The 12,708-nt window shown below is 46.0% G+C and overlaps 1 protein-coding gene across 2 annotated transcripts in view; it reads left to right on the top strand.

The window, feature by feature from the left end:
* The first annotated feature begins 839 nt into the window (after positions 1-839).
* The window catches only part of MED13L (mediator complex subunit 13L), a 250,774-nt gene continuing 238,905 nt past the window's right edge, over positions 840-12,708 (top strand). The window contains exon 1 of one of the 2 annotated variants that reach the window (XM_073582553.1): positions 840-1,737. In XM_073582553.1, coding sequence (XP_073438654.1) covers positions 1,666-1,737 — 72 coding nt within the window. In that variant the 5' untranslated portion in view covers positions 840-1,665. The remainder of the gene's footprint in view (positions 1,738-12,708) is intronic. The other variant, XM_073582554.1, reaches the window with a different exon arrangement.

Consider the following 12,708-nt stretch of genomic DNA (forward strand, 5'->3'; position numbering starts at 1 on the left):
CTTGTATTAGTGGAGGATTTTTAAGTCCTCTTTTTGTGCTATTTCAGTAAAAATAAAATAAAATAAGAATTTAGTAGGTAGCTCAGTGGATAGCGCTGGGGTCCTGGGTCCTGGGTTCAAATCCCACCAAGGACAACATCTGCAAGGAGTTTGTATGTTCTCCCCGTGTTTGGGTGGGTTTCCTCCGGGTACTCCGGTTTCCTCCCACATTCCAAAGAATTTAGATTGTGAGCCCCATTGGGGACAGTGATGATAATGTGTTAGCGCTATATAAGGATTATTATTAGTAGGGATGCCTCAAGGTATTGTGTGGGTCCTGTATGGAGGGGTGCCATGTAGAGGGGTCCTGTGTAGACGGTGGAGGCGTGTCCTGGACAGAGGGGCGTGGCTAGTGACCCGAGCTGTGGAGCAGGCATGCCCCTGAACTTAGCCCATGCCCACTAGTTGACAAGCGAGTAGCGGCCAGGCAGATCTGACTCCTGGGAAAGCTGGATGACTGAACAAACTTGTATAAGAAATGGCAGCTGAGGAGAAGCACTTCCACCCAGCGGGAGGTGGCCCGTTATCAGTAATCATGGCAGGCGTGCATCATTAGAAGTCATTACTAGAAAATGGCAGACGCGTCTTTGACGCTGACCTGCTTGAATGTCGCACTTTGTTCCTGAGTGGCGCGCATCCATTGTGCGGCTGGGCTTGGTACTGCACACAGCGCCCCTTGCAGGACAATCGGGCAGGAGGGCCCCGGTCCCAGGCATTACACAATTAATAAGATTACTGATCCGACAACAATAGCGGCGCTGACAATCACATTATTAATAGCCTCCACTTCAGCGCTAAGGATTCCCATGCACACAGCGACCTCTGGCGGCGCCGCAAGGGACACACAGGCGTGAGGCCTGCGAGAGACACAGCGGGCGCTCGGAGCTGGCCCCCCCTCACTTCGCCGCCCCGTCACGTGAACACGCTCGGCCAACCAGAGTCCGTGTTGTCGCGGCCGGACGCCATTGCTGCTGTCAGAGAGGCGAAGCTCTGGTCAGTGTGTGAGAGAGACGAGCGGCGGGAGAGGCCAGAAGCCGAGCTGTACACCGAGCCCCCTGGGGAGGCGGGCCGAGCACAGGCCCTACGGCAAGGCCCGGAGCTGCGGCCACGGAGTGAGGACGCTGCTGGACTAGGCCCCTGAGGCCTCCTACTGTGACACGGGGCGGTCTCCCCTCAGTCCCCATTACTGGGTCTCCCGCCGCCAGCCCTACCACAGAGGAGCGCGCGGAGCGGATGTGGCCCTGGCTGGGAGCCTGGCAGCGCGCAGCCTCCCTCCCGTCCATTCCCTGAGAAGAGGCCGCTGCGCTTCCTTCCCCTCCTCTTCCTCTCACATCCCAGGCTTCACTCCGCCCCTCCCCCACCCGGGTGACTCATTTCTCCGCGCCGGATTCTCTGCCCGGTCCGGGCTCTCGGGGCTGTCCCCCTTCGTCTGGCCTGGCCCTGCCTAGGACATGCTCGTGTGTAGCCGGCGTCTGTGACTCGTCATCCCCGGCGGCTCTGTGTGCGCCCCCCTCCCACAGGAAGGATCGGCCTGGGCCTGGTCTGCAGGCTGCCCCTTTTCGGATCGGATCCCGGATTTTAGCCCTCAGACATGCCCAGCTCTGGTAGCCAGGCACCTGGAGGATCATGACTGCGGCGGCGAACTGGGCAGCCAACGGGGCGAGCCTGGAGGACTGTCATTCTAACCTCTTCTCACTGGTAATGCTCAGTGTTGTGTGTCCTCGGTGTGTGTGTGTGTCATCTGTCCACTCAGGACTTCCCCACTTGTCATCGGTCCTTGTCAGGTGGAGACCACCTGCCTGGGAATCCTTATTGTCCGTGGCCTGCTAAATCCATTCATAGGAAATGGGGTCTGTTTACACAAAGCGACTGTGGCCATAAGTGTCCGCGATCCCCAACGGCGTTATTACCGGGGTGGAACTTTCTCACATCTCTGCACTAAAGTTATTAGCCGGAGAAGAACTTTTAAAGGGGTTGTTCATGATATGGCTGGGGTTACACTCCTGTTAGTTTATAAGGTTTATCCAGGATTAACGACCCCTTTAATATACAAAATGCCCCTTATTGGCGATCGCTTTGTGTGAACTGGCTAGTGAGAGTTCTTTTACTGTCCACCGGTTATTTCCTTAGCACGCCTTGGTTTTGTCCCTGTTCCATCAATGTTTGTTTGATCGTCCTTACTCATTGGTTCATGTTTCCTACTGGATATGATGTCTGACTTCTGTTTGAATAATTCACCTGCAGACTTTTCTTGAGTAACTGCTGTGCACTAATATTTACTAAGTGTTGGGGCGCATTAAAGTAGCGACTTGCAGGACATGTTGGTGCAGTGACAGACACAGACTGAAGAGGGCCTCCTGCGCAAAGACATGGGGCCCCTTTATGTGTCTGATAGAAATTGCTGTCTCCTTTGGAGGTGAATGTGGGCCCTGTGTTGGTGCAATTCTCTTGATATATCTTAAAGGCTTATAGTCTCCAAAATATAACCCTTCTGGATCTTTTGTTAGAACTCTGCATTGATTTCCTCTTAGAAATGTATGAATAAATTGCCATCTTGGTATTACCAGTAAGGCATGTGTGTGACACTGTCCAGCCAGTGCTGATGGTCTTGCACTATGGAGGGACACACTTCTTTAATAAGAGAGAGGTGTTTAATAAGAGGCGTGATAAGGAGTAGGAGCAATAGCAGGAACTACGCAACCATTCTAAGGAAAGATGCCCCAGAATTTTATGAAATGTGAGTATGAACAAAAACAGCTGTCAGGAGAGCTCACAGGTCATCTGTGCCATAGGGTCCATGCAAGGTCTTTGATTGTAGGAAAGCTGGGTGACTACTATCATAGCTGTGATGAGGTACAGTCGGCAGATTATCGTTAGCCAACTCCTCCCAAGATCATGAAATAAATGTGCAGGTGTATATCAGCTGTGAAGGCAGAGCAAAGATGCAGGTATATGAAGATATGAATGGCGGCTTTTAGTTTCCCCAAACCCCAGATGGTCACAACCCACTAGTAGCATCATTGCATAACTAGAGTTTTACCAGAGACCTTATTGGTTGTCTCCCTGCACTTCCTGGGGACCTGGGCGCCGCTGGTTACACATGTTTTCTTGCTGTTGTGTGTATAGACATGACGTTCATCCATACACCAAATACACACTGTTTATCTAGTGGCAGCTTGTTCTTCAGATCTGTCATGTTTGCTTTGGTTCATGATCTATTTGGTGTTGTATTGATGATTTTGGTAAGTCTCTTGTCTTTCCGTTACTTTGCTTTATTTGATGTAAAGCAGAAATGAATAAAATCCCTGTATCCAGATGAGTAGGGTGCCAAGATATTTTCTGATTTTTTTTTTTTAGCTTGTTTCCTCTACATCTGTGCTATTTCTTGTCACCCATATACCTTGTTAGTATCCTGTGACTTGTCCTTTTGTGTTCTGATGTCTTTACAGTAGTACACCGTCTGAAATGTATTATAAGGTCTAATCCTGGCGCTGACTGGCTTTATTAAAAGTAACCTGTTGGTTTTCTGATGACAGATGTCATTTCTTACTGATAGGACAAATCCAATGAAGCGCTCGAGTGTTTGGAAACAACCTGGTGCTTTAAAGTTTGGGCTATTTTCTACTACAATATAAAGGTTCTTATTGCTGGGCCACTCAGAACATCATGGGCCTTGTCTTGGTGTGAATTGTCCTGGGAGTCTACATTTATCGCCTGTAAAATGTTTGTATGTTAACTGCTGTCATATTAACACATTTCTGGTATTGCAATTGTAGCTCCTGACAGTGTCCGTAGTGTAATCCTGTAGTGACATCATCTCATTGCTGCATTGTTGTCACGGTGGTAGACGCTTCACTTGCCACATTTCTCTTCTCTCATTAGCAGATCCTGTCTGTGTTGCCATGTGTCACTTGCTGCTGAACAATTGTCAGTACAAGCTGTCTGTGTGACTGGTTCTTGTAGCATCGCCTCCATTCTGTGTTTACATCTCATTTCTCAGCCCGGCTGTCTGTGCTAGTAAGGTTGTTATACGTAAATGCCCACCCTGCTCTCCACCTGCGTGTGTGTGCGCCAGAGCCTTTAATCCTAGTGATGAGTCTATGAGCATTTCCATACTACACTCATTACATTTATCACCACCAGCGCTGGAGACTGCAAGCACCTTACACAAAGCCCGGTATAGACAGTCTTTTGTCCGGATGAAACAGCTTGAGGCTCTGTAAGACCGTTTTACTATTAAGGTATATATCTGACGTAAGGAACACTTAGTACCTTAGAGCTGTATTATTTATTGAAAAATGTGTTCTCCCCCCCCCTCCTATTTTAATTATCGTCTGCAGGTATTACTATGGCGAGAGATAGATGATAACATGGGATATGTTGTTGCATAGCAACATAACATCCTATCTGAGCCAAAGCATTGCTTCACACACACTGTAACAACAGGCGAAGTGCCATGTCCCTGCAGCCTGATAGGAAGTGTAATCCTGCATCAATATCTGTGTCCACGCTGGGACCAGTGTAAACAAACTGTTCATTGTACTGATATTGATATATCAACCCGCTCTTGTCATGGGGTTCTCATTGCATTTACAAACAGCTTGTCATTAAAGCCGTTTTTATGGATTTAATAAGGTCTTATACTTCAGACTTGCCACTAAGCATCCAAAATGGCTAATGTGCGGGCTGCAGTACCTGACACAGGAGTGCCCATGTTATGGCACTTGTTTTTGGTACTGCAACTATGCCCCATTAGGACAAATGCTCCAAAGCAATTTCACGAGAGACTGCAGAAACACCTGATCTAGCAGCAGGTTCTGGTGCAGATTTGTCTGTTAATTTGCTGCTGTGAATAGGGCAAAAACAGAATTTATACTCTTGTATTCTGATACTTCTGACTCTTACCTAGTTTCCTGAAGGTCTGCGTATATTACACATTTTTTTTTTTTTTTTATACAGGAGTTACAAATTCTGTTAAATATCTGACTCAATAAAAACTGTACAACTGCAAAAAAAAATCTAGCTGGTCAGGATTTTAACTTTCCCATTGAACTTAATAGAGAAAATCTGCAGTCTATGTGCACCATAAATTGATATTCTGTGACTTAAAAACTGCCTGGTGAATTTCTGCATGAATTTAGTCCAGATTTTTTTTGTGTAGTGATTTTAGTAAAATGTAATCTGCTGTGCTGCTTCTGCAATATGCTACGGTTTTTCCCACACACAGAAATTTGCACTGTATCTGCCATGTGTAAACATGCCCTTATTGTAAACTCCGCTGATCTGGTCTATGTTTAAGAGTCTTGCAAGTCAAACTCTGTGCTCACACATCTCTTGACTTTATCCTCTTTCTCACCCAAGAGGTAGATTTAAGACGTTGTCCAAAGATATATATATTTTTTTTTTAATTTCTCTCTAAGCTTTCCATCAGCAATATATGTGTGTAATATGCCTCTATTAAAGGGTGTCTGTCACACACCCCCATAACTAAAATTAAACCATTTATACTTTCATATGGGGCACCTAGACCCTAAAAAAAAAACAAACAAAAAAAACATACTTTTGGTTCAGATTTTATTTATTTACATAGTTGTGGCCAAAAAAAAGTGTTGGCACACAGGATAGTCTAGATGGTGGATAAGTAGTTCCAATCAAGTTCCAAAGAAATTGAAGCTGTCCTTCAGGCTCAGGGTGCATCGGTGTCAGCGCAAAGTATCCGTTGACACTTGAATGAAATTATTAAACGCTAAGGCTGTGTGCACACGCTGCGGATTTTGCTGCGGTTCCGCAGCGGTTTTGGCCGCTGCGGACCCGCAGCAGTTTTTGCTGCGGTGTACAGTACCATGATTCCCTATGGGAATCAAAAACCGCAATGCAGACGGTGCGGAATTTTCCGCGCGGATTATCTGCGGTTTTCAATCCGCAGAAAGAATTGACATGTCAATTCTTTCTGCGGATTCCGCTGCGGTTTGCCATCTCCTCCATTGAGGAGATGAAAAACCGCAGGGCAAAACCGCAGAGCAATCCGCAGGTAAAACCGTAGGTATTTTGACCTGCGGTTTCACCTGCGGAGTTTACAAAATCCGCGCGGATGAATCCGCACCTAATCCGCAGCGTGTGCACACAGCCTAAGGCAGGATATCCAGGAAGACTCCACTGCTGACACAGAGACGTATAAAAGCTAGACTGCACTCTTCAAAAATGTACATGTGTAATCCAGAATCTTTTTGGGAAAGAATCTTATTGTCAGATGAGACCAAGATAGAGCTTTTTTGGTGAAGCATATCATTCTACTGTTTACTGAAAACTGAATGAGGCCTAGAAAGAAGAGAACACCGTGCCTACAGTCATGTTCTAAGATGTTTTGGGGTTGTTTTGCTGCCTCTGGCACTGGCTGCCTTGACTGTGTGCAAAGGCAACATGAAATCTGAAGATTACTAAAGGAATTGTGGAAATATCTTAAGGGTATGTGCACACATTGCGGATTTTGATGCGTTTCCGCATCGTTTTTGGATGCGCGGAATTGCCTTAAATCCGCAGTGCACACAATATTAATGAATGGGAAATGCAAAAACGCTGTGCACACGCTGCAGAGAACTCTGCGTGGATTCGCAGCAGTTTATTTTCCGCATCATGTCAGTTCTTTTTGCGTATCTGCGATTTCCATTCTGGCACATAGAAAAATATCTCTCTCTCTCAGAAAGTTCACAAACCAAACAATTCTATCTAGCCCATTTTTGGGGTTTAGTTTGAAATTATGTCCAAATTGCCTTTTTTTTTCTTTTTGTTTTCTTGTGTTGTTGCAATACACACAAAGGGAATCAACTTGTGTATAACAAAACAAACATGTCCAATCACAATAATTTTCTGGCACTAATACTTGATTTTCTCGAACAATTTTAAGGATGCCACCACTTTCCATGACACTAATAAAACTGTTTTTCATCAAAATGAGGGGCCTGCAGTGCACCCTTGGCGTGGCCAAGTGCTTGATGCATTGCTGTTCCCCTTCGCTTATGATGATTAAGACTGTGTGCCCACGATGCGATTTTCGGCGCGAAAACGTTTAAAAATCGTGTACAGAACGCCCCCATGCATTCTTATGGCATTCCGCACATGCTGTGCTAATGCTGCGCTTTTTTACGCAGCGGAATCGCATCGCGGAAAAAATCGCAGCATGATCATTCTTTTGTGCAGAATCACAAAGAATTGCCGCGATTCCGCACCCATAGGAATGCATGAGAATCGCTTACTTTCTGCATGTGACTATGCCCACCATGTGGGAAGTTAAGCGTCTCATGTGCGGTTGGTACCCACGGTGTGGAGGAGACTGTCCTCCAGGCCCTGGGTACCATACCCCTGTAAAAAAAAATAAAAAATCGGGGTATATTTACCTTCCGACGTCCCGCGCTGCCATCCCGGCCACAGCGTTCCCAGTAATGCCTTGCGGCAACGTCCTGTGATGACATATCTCGCGTGACTCTAGCGGTCTCGCGAGATCGCTATAGTAACGCGAGACCAACGTCATCACAGGTCTCGCAAGGCATCGCTGGGAACGCTGAGGCCCGGGATGGCAGCGCGGGACGTCGGAAGGTAAATATACCCCAATTTTTAATTTTTTTTATCATTCTATCTTTTACTATTGAGGCCGCATAGGCGGCCTCAATAGTAAAAAGCTGCTCACACTTGTCAAACACTATGTTTGACGAGTGTGACCAACCTGTCAATCACTTTCCAAGCGATGCTTCAAATCGCTTGGAAAGTGCTTGAGAAAATCGCGGCAAAAACGCGCGATTTCTGGGAAGGAGTCTGGTTTTCACTGTGCGTTTTAAAACGCTACGTGGGCACATAGCCTCAAAGTGCTGCAAAGAGCAAATCCTCAGCACTGTATGCACTGACATTGCAGGAGTTGAGAGCTCACACACTTGTCAATGTGTGCGGGCACCCTCTGATCCCACTCTCGTGTCTGAAGCGGCTGCTCGCTGCACACAGGTTTGCACAGCAGTGAACGGATGATGCTGATGGGAATGGAAATGAGAAAATTCTGACATTGTGTGCTTGGCTCCTGCAGATTTTTATTCCCTGCCCTGTCAGCATTGGCAGCCCCGCTACTGTGTTAGCCTGTGTGCCACGATTGACTTCTGCAGTAAGAACAGTGGGGGAAAAAAGGGCATCTGTACACACTGATGTTGTGTGAACTCCTGGTTGGCTCCTGCAATGTCAGTGTGTGCGGGGTTGATGATTCAATACAGGCAGTACTCTTTGGAGGACTATCATAACAAGGGGACATTGGTAATTTAGGTGGCGGAATGGTGCTCTGAGCACTTGGCCATGCCAACCTCTAACTTGCATATGTAGTAAAATTATGTGTAAGTAAAACAAAATAAGTAAAATCTGTACCACAAGTATACATTTTTATTGGTGATATGTTCCTTTTAGGAGTGGTTTTGTTTCTATTTTGTGGGTGAGCTTTTCAAAATTCTGAACTTGTCTAAAGTCTTATGTGCTGCTCACATGGGCTGTGATGTCACCCTTGTGAAGTTCTGTATACAGCCCACATCCCCCACTCCCCACTGAGGTTGGTATATGGGCAGTGCTGATTTTCTAGGATCACTCGTGTTATTTCTTATGCCAAACCTGCATTTTCAGCAGTACAGAAGTAAAATTATGCATTTGCGATACCCGCTGTCATAAATGAGTGAGAAACGCCATTCTTGCATTCTGCTTGTCAGAAATACCATTCCACACATGGAGAGGTGTGATTTTCTGTAGAATGAAGCAGTTTATCCAGGGGGCTAAAGCTATGGGCTGCTGGAGGGGGCAGTGTATAGAGAGGCATGAAAGGAGCGTTACACTGTAGGAGGAAGCTATACTTGGAGAGGATTGAGCAGCGTGATATACAGTAGTAGGAGTCCGTATATAGTGGATCTTAGAGGAGCGATATACTGTAGAAGGAGCCCTTTATATAGGAGATGAGAGGAATGTTCTACTGCTTGATGGTACTATTTATAGACTGGCTGACATGAGCAATATGCTGTAGGAAGGGGCTAACTTTCGAAGGTGGACAGTGGCAAGGAGACAATGGCTATATTAAAAACAACATTTCACACAGGGCTGAATGTCGAGCTCTGTGTAACTCGGCCCACATCACTAATTTTGGCATCTTTTTGGGTACAGTGTATATTGACTGATAACTGTTAATCAATGGTGAGTGTGGTTGGAACATGAGACACCTAGTCCTCTAGTGATAATCTACTGCTGATAAAACACTTGTTTTATTGAAACCGCAAAATGCAGCCTAGTAAGTGACACATTGCTGGAATCGGGGTCTCTACCCCTACATTATGATGCGCTCAGATTACATAGCAAAGAGCTCCTGACAATTTGGCACTGTTCATCTCCCCATATCGAAAACACCCGCTGTGAGATGAATCTAATTGTTGCTATTGCCAGTGCTTTAACTTTTTCTTTTGCCCAAATTTTTATTTTTCACAATATTCTATGTTTCTACCTCCTTGGAGAGACTTAACGTCTCGCTGTGATCAAGCTCCATGAAAGATTGTGTAGATGCCAAGAAAAGGTCTCCTTGGGCTTTATCGTATTCTACTGATTTTATGAAAATGAATTGGGGGGGGGGGGAGTGTAGGTGTTGCCCGTAGCAAACACTTCTATGGTTACTAGACTGTTGGGTTAGTATGTGTGCTTGTATTTATGGGAGAGGTCTGTGTGCTGCTTCTCACTGGATCTGAGTCAGTGCAGCACACATGTCCACCAGAGCTGCTGATTCAGGAAGCATGTGATAAGACTGCTCCCCTGTGGCTTACAGAACAGTTGGCCTTGGCAGTTGAGATTTTTTCAACTGTTCCTGACAATTGTTTTACATAGAAAAATTCAGCTTATTATTATTTTTTACTAGCTGAAGAGCCCGGCGCTGCCCGGGCATATTAACTAACTACAGTTAGTTATAGAAAATTATAATAGAGATATATATATATATATCTCTATCTATATATATATATATATATATATATATATATATATATATATATATATTTTGATTCAATATCATGTGTGTATAAGGCCTGGGGTCAGTACCAAAGCGCAGAGTGGATTTTCCCTCACTTCCATACCAGTGGTCCCTTTAAGAGGGGCCTTGGGTCAGAACCAGAGCGCTGAGTGGATTTGCCCTCACTTCCATACCAATGATCCCTTTAAGAGACCCAGGGGTCAGAACCACAGAGCCGAGTGGAACGATCCTAACTTCCATACTGGGGATCCCTTTAAGAGAGGCCTGGGGTCAAAACCAATGCGCTGGGTGGATTTGCTCTGACTTCCATACCAATGATCCCTTTAAGAGGGAAGATGTGCCTATAGGATGGAGGATGTGTGATGTGCATATGGGCACGGGAGGGGGGATTTATTTCTGTCATGTGCTCTCTGCTCGTTTTTGAGGGGCAGACAATGACTGGGAGCTTATGTTCCCAGGGATGCTAGATTTCTCCCACCATGTTAGTGTCTGCTGAGGTGTTGTCAAGTGGGAAAACTTGCTCATAGCAACCAATCACAGCTCAGCTACTTTTAAACAGCTCTGGTGAAATGAGGGATGCTTAGTGATTGGTTGCCATCACCAACAGTTTTCCTTGCAACCAATCACTAAGCATCTCTCATTTCACCAGAGCTGATTAAAAGAAGCTGAGCTGTGATTGGTTGCTATGAGCAACAGTTTTCCTTGCAACCAATCACTAAGCATCTTTCATTTCACCAGAGCTGATTAAAAGAAGCTGAGCTGTGATTGGTTGCTATGTGCAATAGTTTTCCCACTCCACGACAACACCTCTGCAGACACTGACCGTGTGGGAGGAATCTAGCATCCCTGGGAACATAAGCTCTCAGCCATTGTCTGCCCCCCAGAAAAGAGCAGAGAACACATGACAGAAATGAATCACCCCCTCCCATGCCCACATACCCATCACACATCCTCTATCCCATAGTCACATCTTCCCTCTTAAAGGGATCTCCGGTATGGAAGTTAGGGCAAATTCCTCAGCGCTCTGATCCTGACCCCAGGCTTCTATTATAGAGATCATTGGTATGGAAGTCAAGGAAAATCCATCCAGAGCTTTGGTTCTCACCCCAGGCTCTCTTAAAGGGATCCCTGGTATGGAAGTCGGGGCAATTGCCTTCAAATGCTCTGGTACTGACCCCAGGCTCTCTTAAAGGGATCTCCTGTATGGAAGTTAGGTCAAATCCCTCAGTGCTCTGATTCTGACCCCAGGATTCTAATAAAAGGGATCATTGGTATGCAAGTCAGGGCAAATCTACTCAGCGCTCTGGTTCTGATCTCCGGTTTTCTTAAAGGGATCATTGGTATGGAAGTTAGGGCAATTCCACTCAGCGCTCTGGTTCTGACCCCAGGCCCCTCTTAAAGGGATCCCCGGTATGGAAGTGAGGGCAAGTCCAAACAGGGCAGTGGAGTCGGTAAGCCACAGTTGCGACTCCGACTCCTGGATTTTATCAGGCTCCGACTCCGGCTCTGACTCCGGCTCCGACTCCTTCATAAATGGCCAATTCATAACAACAAATTTACTGTTGTAAAATATTAAACATCGTGCTTATTCAGTTTCTCACCATCATATAAGTAATCAGACCACTTAGAGCAAAAACTACATTTATTAGAATACAATTAGAATATAGCAAATAACTTTTATAAACTTTTCTAAACTGTAAGTAAATATGCAATAAACACTTTTATGCAGTTATAAGAAGAAATCTATAAATTTGTCCTCAGAAAAAGTATTGCCTCTGTCAGATCCTCCTTCATGGATGCCCTCAAATCTGATCTAATTATTTTGAGAGCAGAGAACAACCTCTCTACACTAACTTGTGTTGGTGGCAAAACAGTAACCACTCGGGCAACATCTCTGACAATGTCAGGATACAGAGGAATCGCTTGTTGCACTGTTATTTCTTTATCGCCTTATTGGGGGACACAGATTACCATGGGTGTATGCTGCTGCTGCTAGGAGGCTGACACTATGCAAAAAGCAAGAAAATTGACTCCTCCCCGGCAGTATACACCCACCGACAGATACCAAGCACCTCAGTTTGTGCTTAGTGTCTGTAGGAGGCGGACCGAGATCTCCCCAGATCCGCAGCTAACCATTTTCTTTTAGGTTTTTGTGTGTGTGTATTAATCTTTTCCCATTTATTTTCCAGATTCTACATCGGGAAACAGGGGGTAAATGTTCACCCTGCTTTCCCATATCATGCGGCTGAGCGAGCAGTGTGGTGTCGCCCACATCGCAACTCTCAGTACCGCAGGCAGGACTTTTTCCATATCACCATTCGGTGCTATGGGCGGACGACAGGTGGCCGGTCCTTGCCAAAACAGCTCCTCATCCCTATCCTAGGACAGGGCTGAGAGGAAGACGGTAGTCGCCATCGCTCCCAACAAAAGGACACCGTCTTCTACGTGACACGGGTAAGAGGACCTCTCCCAGCGGCTTGTCTGCTATGCATGCCCCTGCGGTCATCCTCTTCAGGGACGTCAGGTAAGATCCTAACGATCCCTTTAGCCCCCGTATGTCTTCACAAGCAGTGGTTTCAAACTTTGAATTTCCCGCCTCTACTCCCCCACTGCAGCCGCGCGCATCACATCGCAGCCGCGCT

This window comes from Dendrobates tinctorius, unplaced genomic scaffold (assembly GCF_039654945.1).
Source record: "Dendrobates tinctorius isolate UK_male_01 unplaced genomic scaffold, ASM3965494v1 ptg000073l, whole genome shotgun sequence".
Taxonomy (NCBI): Eukaryota; Metazoa; Chordata; class Amphibia; order Anura; family Dendrobatidae; genus Dendrobates; species Dendrobates tinctorius.